A 17,200-nucleotide genomic window follows, 5' to 3' on the forward strand; every position below is an offset into this window, starting at 1 on the left:
GTTTTTCAGTCATTCTGTTCCCAAGAAAACGTTTACATTGAAACAAGGTAAATCTGTGTTTTTTTAATATGAATATAATATTATGATGTATGATAATGCCTGTTGAAGAAAATTAACATTCAAAAAGAAAGCCTTTTAATCGTAGCATATTTAATAAATGTCCCATATAATGCTGAATATTTATTGTTTATTTTTGTGAATAGAAAAATGTTATTTATGATTAAATGTAAAGCTTTTTAATGCTGCTAAATGGTACAAAACCCCGGCTTTTCTAAATGTACAAAATGGTTTAAGTCGTAGTAGATAGCCTGAGCGTGTTTACACGGGTGAAAGCCCTTAACTGTAAAATATATGAACTCAATATTATCTTCAGTCAACACGGGTAAATAAATAGGCTTTTTCAATTTAGTGTAGTGATGACAAAATTGCTTCCACTCTTCTTTCCACAGGATCTTGGAAGACTGCAATTTATATAACGACACTCAGAAGAAACGGCAGCTATTTAGGTTGGTCGGCTCGGCTCGTTGTGTCACACGTCTGCTCGGCGCGCCGGCGGGGCTCTGAGCGATGGCGTTTGTGTTTAAACGCGTACGAGCCGCTAGCTCCATCGAACGCGCGCACGGGGGGGGACGGAGCGGAGCCCGGCGCTAATTAAACACGCTAGCCGCCGGCGCGAGGGGGGCTCCGCCGCGCCCTTTTGAAGCGCGACAAGGGAAGGAGGCGTCCGCGCTTCCGAAAGGACGGGGCCACCCAAGGCCGTCTTATTAAAGAGGCCCTTTAGCGGGCTGTTCTCTCCCTTATCGATTCGGCCGTGAGAAATTTCGTGCGGGCGAGAGCGAGGCTCGACGCCGCGGCTAATGTGCGCCAGTGCGGCGTCCGCGCGTCGATGCTTGAGTGCTGTTATTTTGAGCGCGATTACCCCGGCCATTTTGCTGAAAACACGGAGCAGAGGCGGCACTGTGCGCATCTACAGTATTAACTGTAAATGTGAGTGGGAGTGTTTGTGGATGGATAAAATGTACTAAACAAAATCTCGCAGAGCTAAACATTTTTAACCGTCTATTATAGCAACAGCATTCTAAGAGGAAATGTAGCTTCTTACGGTCACTGTGCACCAGCTTTGAAAGCAAAGTGCACAATGAAATGACAAAAATCATTTTAAATCAAAAGACAGTAAATCAGAGAGAATGTATAATACTATAGACACTCTCCTCTCTGTTGATCTAATCCATCCATCCATCTCATGCGACTACACTGACTTTCCATTCTATACCGCCCCCTCAAAAAAAAGGTAAAAACTTCTGCTCTTTCCATCATCGCAAGGTCACCACTGATCATCCATTATGAAAGGAAGATAGCTTTGTCAGGCACAGGCAGCCAGTGTAAAAATATCCCTCAGACTGGCCTGCTTTCAGAGTCCTCTGGTAGAATCTCCATTCCCTGCTTACCCCATTGGGAGCAATCTGTGAGTCAAACAGGAGACCCGAACAAGGGCAGGACGTCTTGAGAGGAAGCGGAGTGGGGCAGGCGTCTGGGGAGGGGAGGGGAGGGCAGGGGGCGGGACAGGAGCCCTTAACCCAGGCTGGTCCGGGTCTGGTTGTGGGTCCGCAGGGGGAACCGCGACGGTTCGGGCAGGGCCTCGGGGAGCCGGCAGAGCAGCACGGAGATGGACTCGCGCTGGAGCGACCCGCGGCCCTGGAGCAGCACCGACTCGGACAGCTCCAGCCGGAACTACAAACCCGCCGTCACCAAGACGGCCAGCATCGGCGGCATCACCGTGCTCACGCGCGGCGACAGCTCGTCCAGCGGCCGCGGCACCGGCAAGCTCTCCAAGACAGGTAGAGCAGCTCTGGCACACAGTGCCCTCGTTCCCTTTAGCCCCAGGATGTGTTGTGGGTAATGCTCGCGGTCGGCGCCTTATTTAGGTAGCCCCAGTTCCATTTTTCATGCGTTGCTGCAGTACGTAATGTTCATTAATCATGCAATGTGCTGACACGGCGTTCCTGGGCGTGTACAACATTAATCAAAGGAAAGTGCCTATTGAATTAGCCAATCCCCCACAGATATGGAGATATAGGATTTTGAGACTGGTTTGAAGTTCCTTTTGTGCACAGCTGTCCTATACTACAGGACATCCTGAATGCACATGCACACACATGGTATAATTACCGGATGGACAACAATTGAAGAAGGTTCTACCACAGACAAAGAACCGTTTGAGCAGATTCTGATTTACAGTGTGAACGATCAGCTCTTCTCCTCCTCCTTTCTCCTCACACTCCCTGTCTTCTTCACCTCCCCTTTCCCTTTCACTCGCTTGCTCCTCCTTTCCCTCTCTGTTCCTTATACTTTTCCTCATCTCTCACCTCTCTTTCTCACCTCTCCTCTTCTCCGTCCCCCAGGTTCTGAGTCTTCCAGCAGCGGGGGCTCGTCTGGCTCTCTCTCCCGGGCTCACCTGACGCTGCAGGGCTCCTCCCTCCTGCCCACAGGCCCGCCCAGCTCCGGCGGAGGCCCCGCCCCCTTCCCAGAGGGCCAGCCTCCTCCCAGCAGCCCCAGCTATATCCTGGTCTCCCTGGAGGCCAGTGGTATCCCCCCTGGTAGCATTCTCCTAAATCCACACACAGGTGAATATGGAACCTCAGGAAGCATTCTGAAGATGCCAGACGCGGGCAAATTTAGCACCTCAGGTAGAGACAGGCCACATAGGATTATTATGTGAACACCATAAATGGTGTGAAGTAACTGGGAAAATATTCCCTCTAGTTTTATGCAGTTCATGTTGTGAAGAGCTTGCTTCAGACAAGGATAAATACTGTAACTCCACAGCAAAGCAACAGCACAGTTGCTGCTGCTTAACTGTTAATTTGCCAAGAAATGCATATGACTATTATACTGTTGGTTCAAAAATGTTCGTACTGGTGTTTAAACCTGATGAGTTATGGGTGGCTTTGTTTCGAAAATTGTTGAACTGAAGAAATGTTGTTCTTGTGATCTCAGATTGCAGATTGTATTCACATTTCTCCCTGCTGGGTGAAGGTGCCAATATGCACTAATGACACAACAAGGCTATTGATCTTTTGAGCTTGTTTATGGTCAAAGCTGTGAAAAAGATTATTGTAATAAAAAAAATCAACATTTCCTGTGTTTCGCGATCTCTTTTGCTTGCAAACTGTTCAAGCAATCAGAGTGAGGCTTTAAAGTTTTTTTTTTTGGAAATTACATTTCATTGAAGTTCAGATTTTAATGCCTTGACTTTTATATTGTACAGCAGACTGCTGTATGAAAATGTATTGGCCCATAAAAATAAATGTACTTCAAACAGAGAAGGATACCCCTCCACTTAACCTTTAATCTGACCAAGTTTCTGGGTTTCTTCACAGGTCAGCCATTTGTAAACCCTGATGGCACCCCTGCCATCTATAACCCACCTACCGGGCAGCAGCCAATCAGAAGCCATCTAGTGGGGCAATCACCTCAGCAGAACACACCGCAATCCCAGCAAGCTCAGCAACAGGCCCCACCCCCGCCACCACAGCCACAGCAGCCAATGACAAGCCACATGGTCCCCCAGGTAGGACTGTGTTGTCAACCAATCAGTGATCTTTTCTGAATGGTTCCTGAACCATTAATCGGTCCTGCTTTAGCTGCAGGCTTCCACATTATGTGGTTTGAAACCCTGAACATTACAAATATGAATATTATAATAATGAAAGAGTCAATATTATGATATTATAATAATGAAAGATTGACAGTATGGCTTCATGCTTAGTAGCACCGAACAGTTGTGTGCTCAGGAGGGGCAGGATAGTGTGGGCAGAAGCGATGCAAGCTGTGATTGGTGCATGCAGCAGCTTGTACCGGCAAAAAGTTGCAGGTACAATTCTTAGCCATGTCATATCTTTTGCACTAATGAGTATTGCATTTGCTGAATTTCTCCAGATAATGGAAAACAATGGAAAATAATTTTTATAACGATAATAATAATAATAATAATAATAATAATAATAATGATAATAATAATACAAGCCGTACAATAATAAAAATTTGTAGCAATATTTTATGTGGAACAGTTGGAAGAAATAAGGCTCTGTTTATCTAATTTTTCTTGTTTTTCCTCATTCCTCATTGATTCTTTCTAATATGAATAAATACTATCATATCAAATGTGGTTTATTTTAGAGTGTGCTTTTGATATTTCCCATTAGACTGCCAAATTGTTGCATTCGTAAGAAATGCTGTATTCCAAACGAGGAGCTTGCTGAGCCTGTTTGTGAGTGAGATAATTAGGCTGTGATGTGAGCCTTTTCCAGATCTCACACAAAACCCAAAACCTATTTCTGCAAGCTTATTCAAATCCATTGGAGTATTAATTCTAGTGTCTCTAACCTATACCATACATTTTGCCATATATTTTTATCTTGAAATTTACTCAAAGCTTATTTTGAATGGCTTTTTTTTACAGCTTATACAATTAAAACAATGGCATTGCAGAAGCTGCCAGTTATTATTCTAATGTAGCTCTTTGGATGGTATTACACACTTTCAATAGTCTGAAGTGTAGACTGGACGCAGGATGGGCTATGAATCACTGCTGTGCTCACACATTAGTCTCATAGCTAACATAACATTGACATTCACAATACGCACTCAAAAAGGCTTGGAAAAACAAACGGCTATTTAAGCCCAGCTGAGAAATGCTTAAGGAACTGGTGTCAGACGGCCTTTATAAATCACACCGCGGCCCCGCTCTGTTTGTCCCTGCTGACTACCGCGCCGCGCATTCGAAGCACGTCTGTTATTTACAGGAGCCGACGTCCCTCAAAAACATCCCAATTTATGAAAAACAAATGTTTGGTCGAAATATGAAATGGGGAAAACACAATAATAAATGTGGAATTAATATTTGTAATAGGATGCATTGCACTTATATTTCAAATTTTGCTCCGCTAGGGTGAACTTCACCAGGAGCTGGAGTTTTTTTTATTTATTTTAAAGCACACATCCCTCTTGCTGATAAACTAGGTCAGGTGATTTATTGGTTAAACAGATAAAGATGAAGTGCAAACAGCAGCTGCTGCAGAGGAGCCGGTGAGATGTTCTTGCTGACCCGCGCGATGCCGCTCGGCCTACTTTCTCACTTCCCACTCAACACCCACTCAACACCCACTCAACACCGCTCTCTCTGCCCGCATTGTTACATCATCCATCTCCAGTCCTGCCCTGCTCATCGAGATGAATTGGGGAGGGAAGCAGGTCTCTTCTCTCCTGCACCGGGGGGAGAGGGGACGGGGGGCCCCGTGAGACCGAGCTCTCGGCCTATCGGAGGCTCCGCTCCCGTCTGTCCGCTCGCGCGCTGAATGCCTTTCCCCCGGCAGCGCGCTGTGAGCTGCGTAGAGGCAGAGCTTCGGTGTCTGGCGGGTGTTTGCTGCAAGGCTCTATCAGAGCGTGGTTCGGAAAATAAGATCCAAATGGACACACGCTTCTGTAAAACTTCCCATTGCCTCATAGTTTTTACAGTCCTGTGACTCGCCAGAATGCTCACTTTTTTTCCTTTGCCAACTGGGGATAAAAAATCTGAAGTAAGATAATAAGGTATTGTTTTCTGTACGGCAGAAAAGTTTGTACAGAAGGACCCTTCTTAGTTCAACTGTGACACAATCTCTGTCACTCAGCCCCATCTAATTCTTCTCCATCTATCTGTACATTGGCTCTGTCAAAGTACAATCATATTTATACAGTAACAAACATTGCAAATCGTATATTGAGTACATTATGGTGTACAAAGAGCAAATCTAGACAATGAGAAATAGAAAACTGAATAAAACAGTCAGTCTATATCAGTAGACAAAAAAAGAAATAAATAAAACAACCAAAATTATAGGTGCAATAAAACAGCGGCTAAAGCTTGCTCAGGGTCCGGTGTCTCTAGTTTTCAGAAGCAGAGATATGAATTGCTCCCGGTGAAATCTTTTTGCCAAATAGCAAAGCTGAATTGATTCGATAAATTTCCTTGCATCTCCATTATATATTTTCACATTTGGGAAAAGGAACATGGGGTCCTGGACCCCGCTGAGTGCCGGCTGGGCCTGGGCTCCGGAGCGCCGCTCGCCCACTCCCACTTCACAGGTGCTTTGGGTCTTTATTAAAGCCATTTTTCTCCCCCCGCTTCCGCTCGCTTTGTCATCGTTTACTCATGGCGTAGGTGTCAGGGACAGAGGCGGCGTGCGTGCAAGACTGACTGCGGCCGCTGAATCACAGCCGCTCTATTCACCAAAAAGCTGCAGCGGAAGATTTTATGAAGCCAGGCGGCCATGTCAGGACAGGATTTAATCAAAATCTTTGCTCAAGTTCAACCCAGGTCCTTCTTCGACGGCATAACTGAGGGTTCTGTAGCATGTGCGGCGATATGAAGCCAAACACTCCCGGATCCGTCACGCGCGAGATCGCGCCGGACACTTTTACGCAAATTAAATAGAACCTTTTGACGAAGCAAATTAGAAACTAAATATTATTGCTTCTATCATTGGCGCTGCGTAGCTTTCATCTGACACCCTCTCTCACCACATTAGCAGCTGGCTCCCAGTCTGGAGAGGTAGAGGGAAATTTATGGCCGATGGATTATTTTATGGTTTCGTTTCTGCTTCTGAGGATAGAGAGCCCGGAGCGGTGCGGAGCCCCTGCTTTTAGTGCAATTATCATTTTGCAGACACACTGGGCAGCGGAGTTTAATGAAGTACGCACGCGGTGTATTCATGCCGCAGAAATCAATATGCCTTCCCCGAGGAGGGCCGGCATTAGTGATTAGTTTGTCAGCGGCGTGAGACCAAGTGGCGGAGGCCCCTCGCGGGTGGTAATTCCTGAGTGATGGAGTTGATGGCGAGGGGCGGGATTACCGCGTAAAATTTCACTGGTTCCCCTCGGCCTCTTGTCGCCGGGCGGAATAACCGGGGCGCCCCGACGGACTTTGGATTTGAAGCCCTCTGCTTAAAATCCTCGCGCAAAGGCGGCGCACTTTAAAATATAGACTTCATATAAGGAATATGAAACATTCCAAGAGATATATGTTGTAGCATTTGGTATATTATGAATATATATTGCAAATGTTTCGATCATTGCCACTTTTCACAGTACGCAGGCATGGTATTGTAAGACTGTACATACTATATATAATTACACAATTTATTCTCAAAATGACATATAGGTTTATCATTGACATAGTGTACATGTATGTCAACATTTTTATACTGACACATGAAAAATGCAATTCCAATGCAATACCTTATATTTTATCTGTAAGCTTTAATGTAGGGCAGGTGTTACCTTGGATATCATAGGAAATGCGATGACTTTAAATAGATCACCAGGTGCCATTTTGCAGTTTCTTTTTTAATAATGCCAAATTGCCTGTTGGTTTGCTTTCCTTTCTCCCACACCCCCGTCCTCTCCCCTCGCGGCCCTCAGGTGGTGTTTGCGTCCTGTCCTCGAACGCTTTGTCTCACTACTGCCGCCGCATAGCGCCGTGGGCCCCCCGACGCGGGAAGTGACCTCGTCCTGTTATCGCTAAATTAGAATGTGCTACTGAACCCCGCGGTGGCCAGCTCGCGCGGGAACACTAGGGTGTTGAGCAGCTCCTAAATTCCCCCCCAGTTAGCACTGTAGCTGCAACAAAACGAGAGGAAGCCATTTGAGAACAGGGGGTTAGCAGACCTCCTTTCATTCCGACATTCGGCTGATGTTAGCTGAACAAAGATCTTTTTTTTTCTCGGTTTGAGTTCAGCACATCGAATTACCCTCAATTTTATGTATTCAGCTGTAGTTGTCTGGCAGACCCTTTAATCCAAAGCGACTTACAGTGCGTACGACCCATCCACTTGTTCATGAATACAAATACATATGAATAAGCTTCACTATCGGGGCTGATAATAACTGGGATATCTGTGGAATTGTGTCAGCCGTTAGATTTTTAGTAGTTTTCTGGGAGAGCCAGTGTAAGGGTTTTGTTTTTCACTGAGATGTAATAAGGTTTCCTGCAGAACACTGATTTGACAAATGAACGTTTAGACTCGAGAGGCAGGTTTTTAAAGATAGACACGCAGAAGAAATGAAGCTTCCTGCACACACTTTATGGCCCTCCTGGGCTGCCGTACCTTGTTTGACACAATAGCCACATGAAAGCTCAAAGGCAGTCATTAATCTTTTACGAACTGTACACTTCCGAAAGGTGTGTAATTAAAAAAAATATATAATTTTTTTGAGAGAGTGTGAGTGAATCCGAACTCCGGGCCCCCCCCCCAGGGCGGCTGAATTGCATGTTATTGAAAAGGCAGGAGCGGTATTTTTCAGACGGCAGGTGTCTCACTGCTTTCCCCAGAGGGTACTTTTGGTACCCGCTGGTTTTCATTTCAGCCTCTGTTCGGAGCTCTTTCAGTGATCCAATTACTCCCCGCCCTGCCTTGGGTTATGAATGCTTAATGCACACTTAACAACAGAGCGTTCAAAAATCCTCACAATCCAGCGCTACGGCACTTTGCGCTACGGTGCTCCATTGAGCTAACGAAACGCTCCGAAGGAAGCCACGCAGGACAGCGGCTGGACTGAGCAGCAGAATCCAATGCCCTACTCCCACTAGGCAGTCCCCACCCCCCCTCGACCCTCATTGCCCCCCCCACCCCTGACTTTCCTGGTCACTCTCGTGCAGGGCCTGCAGCCGACCTCTCAGGCAGGGTCATACTCCGCCCTCTCGTACCCGAGCCAGCACCTGCTGCCTGTCTCTCCCGCTCAGCACTTCTCTGCGGTACCTTCCTTTCTTTCCCTCTCTTTCTCTCTTGCTGGCTTGTGAGCTCGTGCCACGAGGGTGCACGTTTCTGCGTGTGTGCAGTGTGTCTGCATGCGCGCACGTGTGTGTGCGTGCGTGTGTGTCCGGGCGCCTGCATGTACAGGGCTGTAGACCCCGAGCAAAGGCTTCTCTATGCTTGGCTTTGCTTTGTCGTGTGCAGAACTGGTTTGATGTCACCTGACTGGCTTCACAACTCTCCCCTAAAGTGGACGATCCATTGAAATGACTTCTGTCACCAGAACAATAGCTGGTTTTGTGACTCCACTGCAGCATGGAAAAAGGTCTTGCAATGTGCAAAATTGGTCCATGACATCAAAACAGCGGTGTATTATGTTTATGTATTATGTGGTGAATATGTGAACTGTCAACTATTGTTCCAGAAAGTCCTTTGGCTGTATTTCTGAAAGCTTCTGTGGTGTGCATGAAAAATGAAAATTGAAGCGTTTGCTTGATGGGAAAATGTTGGCAATAGCATGTACACAATTGCATTTCAGAAGTGCTGGAGATGTTTGAATTGAAACTGCATGACTTTTGTCTGGTCGCTCAGCGTTGCCGCTTTCTTTGCAGTTCTTTTTCGAAAAGCCCAGGTTATGTCAGGACAGCCGGTAGACTAGCGCTGCTGTCCTCACCGCTGTGGCACGCGGCTGCACAGCCCTGGTCCTGGAGGGCCGCAGCATCCTGTGAATCACTGCCAGTCACATCACTGGAAGGAATGGTTCAGTTGGTTCAATAAAGGCAGTAATCAGTTTAATCAAGCAGGATAAGCGCCCGGTCCTCCAGGAATAGGGTTGGCCCCGCCCGCAGCTGGCAGAGGCTCGAGCTTAGCCGCGCGGCGGCGCCACGGTAACGCCTGCGTTTGCCTCCTAGCGGGATGACCTGTCCTCGCAGTTCGGCCAGATGACCCTCAGCCGCCAGTCGTCGGGCGAGGGCCCGGAGCCCCCCGCCTCCGCGTACCCCCCCGGCCTCCTCTCCCAGCCGCCCCCCCAGACGGGTTTCGTGGTGCCCTCCCCCGGCCACCAGCTGCCCCCTGGGGGCTTCCCGGCGTCCGGGCCCCACATGCCCCCCCAGCAGGTCCTGCCCTCGTCGCAGGGCTTTGTCCAGCAGGCTCCATCTCAGGTAGGCCAGACCCCCGGCCCAATGCCTTCCACCTGCTCTTATACAGGGGGCGCCTTCTCATCAACAAATGAGCTCAGGAAGAAATTCTTTACAATTCTTTATGTCTGCATCCATGATGGGAGAAATTCAGTATATCAGTAATTCAGTAATTCAGAAATCGAGTGTATCATGTTTTTTTATTAGTCACCAATATGTTACTCCCTCTCAACCACGCTCAAAGCACCAACAGGCTCCTAGTTGTCATTTGTGAGCGATAAAGTTCTGCTTTGATTCACAGTAGTTTTCCAGTGTAGTACTCTGTGGCACGGTACGTGTGATTTAAATATGTACGGGCTCACAGGAGATTTCATGCTTCTAAACGGCGCTGTACACAGCCCGGATGATGGGCCCTGTGGAGACTCCAGAGGCATAATTACGTATTCCAAACTGGAGAGGAAGCAGGAGGCGGGGCAATGCCCCAGTTGTCTTGTTGTTGTTTGAGCTGTACGGTTCCATTAACGGTTTCCTGGCTCCCCTGCCTGCTTTCCCATGATCCTCAGCGAGGCCTGCTCGCAGTAAGCTTGCCTGCTGGTCTCGGGAGGCCCCGCCGCGGAGCGGTGCATTGCAGGTGACGATTAATCACGTTTAATTGACTGGAACGTGTCGGACAAGGCGGATCAGTGATTTACTGTCTGCCAGATCACAGACCCCGTCTTCAACATCCTCGCAAACTAGCGGTGCGTCTCTGGAGGAGAGCGAGGAGGAGAGAGGGGGGAGGGAAAGGGGCTCCCGCAGCATAACTTTAAGGCTACTGCCTTTAACCAAAATGGTAGCTTCACTTGTTTGGATTCGTGTTTTCAGACACAACTGTAGAAACACCACGCTGAACCACAATTAGTATGATTCATTTGATTAATTCTGATAATTCGTTGTTAACAGTAAAAAAGAAACTTATGATATATTTAGGTAGTATATAATCAGCTGCCCTTGCAGTTCTGTGAGAGATCCTGTTCTACAGGATACTGTGGATGGAACAGAAAATGGTTCCTGTCAGTAATCAATAAGTTAACAATAACTGTTTGACTGATTAACTTCTCTGGGGAACTTGTTTGTAAGCTTGTTCTACTTATGTTCTCACACTTATCATAAAGCCTCTGTACCAAATAAAATATGAAAGTAGCTGTAAAATCAGGTATTAAGACTTATTTTCATGTAAACATCTGTCTGAAATGTCCTAATAAATACATAAGACTGCATGCTAACTGTGTCCCCCTTTTGCTAAGCTGTTTCCAACATAAACCCTGTCCTCGAACCTCAGACCCCTACCCTACTCCAGTGGCCGACCCAAGCCCCGAGCCTGTGTACCACGTGATTAAGGCAAAAAGAGAAATAGATAGCCTAATTAAATGAAGAAATGAAAGAGTGTGAGAAAAACAGAAAGTGAAAATGCGCATAAGGACAGCCAGGTGGACGCACGGACAGAGAGAGACATGAAAAGGAGATGTGACAGTACATCCTGTTAGATGGAGGGGGAGGAAGCTCTGTGACCCGTTCTGTAATAGAGTGACGATCTCATTTAAGTGCAGCCATGGTAATGTTGATTAATTGAGGGTATTGCAATCTACATCTTGTGGTCTATATTCATGTAGGTCAAGAGAGGGTCCCATGTGTTATTAAATTCTGAGGATTGTCAGCTATGTGGATTTTTCCATATGAATGTACTCAATCACAAGGGGACCCCAGTGGGTAATAGAGAGCCTGGTTTTATAATACACATTTTTGCCAGTGTGAGAGAAATGATGAATAAAAAATAAATAAATTATCAATTCTAATTCAGATTTTTTTTAATCTTGTAAATCACACTGGGATGTTCATTTGAAAACAGTTATAAATAAATGCAAACTCCAGTATAATATTGTCTTATTTTACATGTGGAGAGTGTAATAACAGACAGCTGAATGTATTTATTGACTGGTTTTGTTTGTTAATGCAGTTCATGGGGTGCACGTAAAGTGGTTTTCATGTCATGGCCAGCCAGTTCGGTCATTGCTGTCTGTGGTTTTTCACACTGCTGCCAGCAGGACATCTGCAGGGTGAGAGCAGCTGCAACAGAGATGGTGCGCTGGGGTGAAAATGTCCCCCCCGTCACTTTGCTCTGTCCACAGTGGTTCCGCATCCTCATTGTCCTCCCATTCTTCTACTCTGCTGCCCTGAGAGGGTGTCATGAAAAATAAGTTCCCCCTCAGAAATAAGTTCCCCCCTGTCATTATGACATCACAATTTAAAGGCAGTATCTGTTTCAGCGAGAGCAGGAGTGGCAGCTGCTGTCTCTTCGAGTAACATGTCGGAGCAGAAGCCCCTGCTTGGCACGCTTCTAGCAGTTCATTTAGTTCACTTGTGTGATGTCCAAAAAAGCGTCACTCCCTCCCTCTGTCTGCTTTCCTCCTGCCCCAGGTGCCGGTGTTCTACTACTCCTCCGCCCAGTACCCTACCTCAAGCAGTCAGCAGTACAGGCCCGTCGGCCCGGTCCAGTACGGCACGCACAGGAACCAGCAGCTTGCACAGAGCCCCCAGCAGACAGGTGCGTGCTGGTGTCGCCCCGCTGGGGGAGTGCTGGGAGTGCTGGGCGGGCGGGCGAGTGGGCGTGTCCCCTTCTCACACAAGTCTCTCAGAGCTCGGATGTCAGCTGCAGATGAACATATAATATTTCAGCCCATAAAATCGGGTGTGGTGTTTAGTCTGTGCGTGTGTTTCGGTTTGTAGATTACGTTTATTGGAGGTTGTGGGGGTGGCGTGGTGAAATATTTAAAATATTTGTTTTTAGGCATGGCTGATTCAATTATGATATTGATATGATATTATGATATTATCCTGTCATGTGCACCCTGTGTGTGTGTGTGTGTGTGTGTGTATGTGTGGATGTGTGTGTGGGTGTGAGTGCCTATGTATGTGAGAGTGTGGGTGCGTGTGTATGTATGTGTGGGTGCGTGTGTATGTGAGGGTGTGTGTGCGTGTGTATGTGTGGGTTTGTGTGTATGTGTGGGTGCGTGTGTATGTGAGGGTGTGTGTGTGTGTGTGGGTGCGTGTGTATGTATGTGTGGGTGGGTGCGTGTGTATGTATGTGTGAGTGCGTGTGTACGCGGGCGCATAAGTGACTGCTGAGAGTCGTGCAGCCGGAGTTGTGCAGCTTGACTGGGGGCCGTTGCACTGTAAGAGATTGAGTAGCAGGATCTCACAGTGAACCGGTCTCTTTTCTGGCTGCTCACTGCTCTTCAGCCCCTCCCAGCGCACAGCACCTTCTGCATGCGTATGTGTGTGCTCGAGCGTGTCTGTGTGCATGTTCAATTCGCAGTGTGCAAACCTGTTACTTCAGGCAGTACTAACGCTCAGAAATGCTGACAGACACCACCACCACCAGCTCTCCTTTTACTCCCATATTTAAACTGTGAAAGTAGCATTTCACGCGTAGAAAAATGCTGTTTATTGAAGTGAGAATTATAATACCGTTTTAAAATGAGTTCATTCTTGTTGTTGTTGTTGTTTTATTTAGCATGTTTTGTGACCTGTACTTTATTATTTTCTTTGGCCAGAGGTCATACGCATAAAGCCCTTTTGCTAGCACTGTAAAATCACTAGAGCTCTCTATAGCAAGAATAAACATTGCAAGTGAACATAAGACAAATTATTCACTATTCAGATCTTTTCACTTTCTGTTTTATCCATTTTCCTGACTATATGTATCATGGGCTTTAAAACTGCATATTTCAATTTCTGCAGTACATGCATAAAATGTATTAGTGTCAATTATATATATATATATATTATACACATACAGTGTGTATATATATATATATATATATATATATATATATATATATATATAATATTATATTATATTATATAATTTAAATATGCAATCTGAAATATTCTTGAATACAGAATACCTTCATTACTTACCTGTGAAGGTACATTCACCCAGAACTTGTCTGCTTTTTTTCCTTAGGAAATATCGTGGAAGTTCTTGGGAGAGTATAAGTGAAGCACATTTCTGTGAAGCTCGATTTGCAATTGAAATGAGCGTCATTTACATTCGGTTATTTTGCGCACGCTTCAGGGGTAGCGCGCGTCTCGCTGAGCTCTCCCTGTAATTACCATTTCTCCGTCTCCGTTAGCGCTCTCATTAGCATACTCGCCCGTACGCAACAAAAGGCGGCCTGAAAGGGAGGGGGTAAATCTGACAGAGACGGAGTGATCGGAATAACCCCGTAGCCCTTCCGGGCTGCCTCTCTCCAGCGAAGAGCCACCCCAGCATCCACCCAGCCGCCCAGCTCCGTGGTCGATTACATCTGCCTGGAAGATACAGGAGATGTATTGAACTGGATCTGAGCGCAGTGAGCTTTGTTCTTAACCGCAAGCAACACGTGTTGTGAAGGGACGCCTTCTTAACTGGGGGGGGGGAGGTCAAAGGTCGCCTCCTCAGCCCAGTGATCTGCACGTGCATTTCTGCTTCCATTCCATCGGTTTTCATCATGATCGTCGCATCAGTTCCCCTAAAGCAGGTGACTTTACCAGGGAGAGTCCAAACCCTGCGCCCGGCCGACAGAGGCAGACCGGGAGACGTACCCGAACGTGTAATTAGCACGGGTGCGCCTGGCGGAGGTGACGGGTCGTTAGCGTTCCTTTCGATCGGGGGAACGGTCCCTCTCAAAACCGCTGCGGTGCCGAAGGGAGCGCCGGCCCTGCCGGATCTGGGGGTGCGGCGGTTTGGCGGTTTGGTGGTTTGGCGGTTGCCGGCTGCAGCGGAGCGGTGCGGGTCGGTCCGCGGCCCGTCCGCAGGGAGGCGAGCGCTTTATGAAGTCTAATCGCCGGGGGCACTGGAGATCGGAGCACGGGCGAGATTAGATTAGGGTCCAGCAGAGATAAATCTTCTCGGGGCCAGAGAACAGCATTTTGGCAACCCTGCTTCCCGTTGTTTTCGTTTGAAAAGAAACAGCCGCCTTCCTGCCCTTCCCATTATCATTTTTTCACATAAATCTTTTTTCCCCTCGACATTAAATTATGCAACGGTCAATTTTCGATCAGCGGCCAGGAGTGACTGGGCAGATCCGAGCGCTCTTTAGACAGGAAGTCCAGGCTGGGATTTGTGTCCGGAATTGAATCAGATTCATTTATTTGTTTCTGTTTCGGTTTCCTCTTCAGTTCCGCGCGCACCCTGCTGCGTTTGCTGAATCACTTGTACGTGTGTCAAACAGCAGAGAGAAGCCAGAGGACTGATTGGAATACCACAGTCCATCACATACAGACATTTACTTTGATCCGGTTATGTGTGGTGGTTCATCAAACAACAATCATTTCATTTTTGTATCCATTCAGTAAGTTCTTTCTTTAAACAGCCAATTAGCAGACTTGAAAGAACTTATGTAAAATACTGTCTGCCACATATGCTGATGGTTCAAAAGAATAATATCAGATAGACATCTTCGGGCACTAAAACCCCAAAGGATGGATCAGTGGCAGCAAAATATTCAGTATTAAATGAATAAGCTGTTACTTCTTGCATTCCGAAGCTTGCAGTTGTAGATAATTTAAAAGCAAAATGCTCAATTTTGACAAATATAGGACTATAGTTCCCAGAAGGCAGTGTGAGAGACTGCTATTGGAAGAGCGTCAGCACACCGGGTGATGCTACCAGACGTGACTTACAGACGTCCTTAGGAAGGTCCTGAGCTCATCCTGTTAAAAATAACACACACTCCACAGGGTACAGTTTAACACATCCCACTCGTCTCACACGCTCACACTCTGTGCCCCTCTCTTTGTTAGCACAGACTACGTGAGTATTTTCTCATTAAAATAATTGGCATGTACATAGCAGTACCCGGCTGTCATGCATCCAGAGAAAGCGCCAAAGTCATTAAGCATGGCTTTATGACAGGGAAAATTAATTACAGATCAGTTCAGATGTAGATGTACCACAGGACTAAAACACACGCGCATGAACACACACGCACACGCACCACACACACACAAGCGTGCTGCATGTACGTTCATCTGAGCTGGGTGACTGCGGCTGCAAATTGTGATTTATGTCTCTGATCTTTGTGTCAGTGGAAGTTATGAAACCCCTCGCTCACTGGCCCTGCTCTTGTCGGGCGCACCGAATTCCTCCGCACCTCTCCAGGAGGCCCGGGGGAGCCCAAATAGAACTCTTTTCTCAGCTGAGAGCTTCTCCGGTCCCCGCCCGCGAACGGCAGTCTATCACCGGGGTCACCACGACGCGCGCGGAGACGCACGCAAAAGAAAGCAGAGCCGTGTCCAATCAGACGTCGCGGATTCCCCTGCTGTCCCGGGAGCGTCAGGCCATTCGGTCACGCAGCTTGATCTCGAATCTCGTGCCGCGGCCGTGCGATTGGCTCAGCTGCTGGAGCCGATCGCGGTCAAACGGCCGCGCGGTGGCCATTTTTTGCGCTGGGCGCGCTCAGACTGCGGAGGTCTAAAGATGGCGGCTGCTCGGGGAGTGTTTACGGGAGCGTGCTGGAGAGGCGCTCAGACTGCGGAGGTCTAAAGATGGCGGCTGCTCGGGGAGCGTTCGCGGGGAGCGTGCTGGAGAGGCGCTCAGACTGCGGAGGTCTAAAGATGGCGGCTGCTCGGGGAGTGTTTGCGGGGAGCGTGCTGGAGAGGCGCTCAGACTGCGGAGGTCTAAAGATGGCGGCTGCTCGGGGAGCGTTCGCGGGGAGCGTGCTGGAGAGGAGCGCTCAGACTGCGGAGGTCTAAAGATGGCGGCTGCTCGGGGAGTGTTTGCGGGGAGCGTGCTGGAGAGGAGCGCTCAGACTGCGGAGGTCTAAAGATGGCGGCTGCTCGGGGAGTGTTTGCGGGGAGCGTGCTGGAGAGGAGCGCTCAGACTGCGGAGGTCTAAAGATGGCGGCTGCTCGGGGAGTGTTCGCGGGGAGCGTGCTGGAGAGGAGCGCTCAGACTGCGGAGGTCTAAAGATGGCGGCTGCTCGGGGAGTGTTTGCGGGAGCGTGCTGCAGAGGCGCGCTGGGCCAACCCGCCGGCCGTTATTAGGTCTGGGCCGAAGCGGCGGGGCCGGCGTGTGAAATATGAAAACCCCGCCTCTCATAAGCCAGACCGGGGGACGGGGCGCCGGCCCCTTCCAGCACCGCGCCTCCATAAAAGTGTCAGAGGATGTGAAGTAACAGATGCGCTCGGGCCGCGCCCCTCCCCTGCGGCATCTTCTCAATATTCATGAGGATGACCCTCGCGTCCTCAT

At 48.0% G+C, this 17,200-nt stretch overlaps 1 protein-coding gene across 5 annotated transcripts in view; it reads left to right on the forward strand.

The window, feature by feature from the left end:
* Positions 1-17,200, forward strand: part of arpp21 (cAMP-regulated phosphoprotein, 21) — a 74,450-nt gene that overhangs the window by 46,019 nt on the left and 11,231 nt on the right. For 4 of the 5 annotated variants that reach the window (XM_035429137.1, XM_035429135.1, XM_035429133.1 and 1 more), the window contains 8 exons: positions 10-47; positions 450-506; positions 1,612-1,838; positions 2,403-2,624; positions 3,381-3,571; positions 8,699-8,794; positions 9,704-9,952; positions 12,386-12,512. In XM_035429137.1, the coding sequence (XP_035285028.1) occupies positions 10-47; positions 450-506; positions 1,612-1,838; positions 2,403-2,624; positions 3,381-3,571; positions 8,699-8,794; positions 9,704-9,952; positions 12,386-12,512 (1,207 nt within the window). The remainder of the gene's footprint in view (positions 1-9; positions 48-449; positions 507-1,611; positions 1,839-2,402; positions 2,625-3,380; positions 3,572-8,698; positions 8,795-9,703; positions 9,953-12,385; positions 12,513-17,200) is intronic. The other variant, XM_035429136.1, reaches the window with a different exon arrangement.

Source organism: Anguilla anguilla, chromosome 8 (genome assembly GCF_013347855.1).
Source record: "Anguilla anguilla isolate fAngAng1 chromosome 8, fAngAng1.pri, whole genome shotgun sequence".
NCBI classification, from domain to species: Eukaryota; Metazoa; Chordata; class Actinopteri; order Anguilliformes; family Anguillidae; genus Anguilla; species Anguilla anguilla.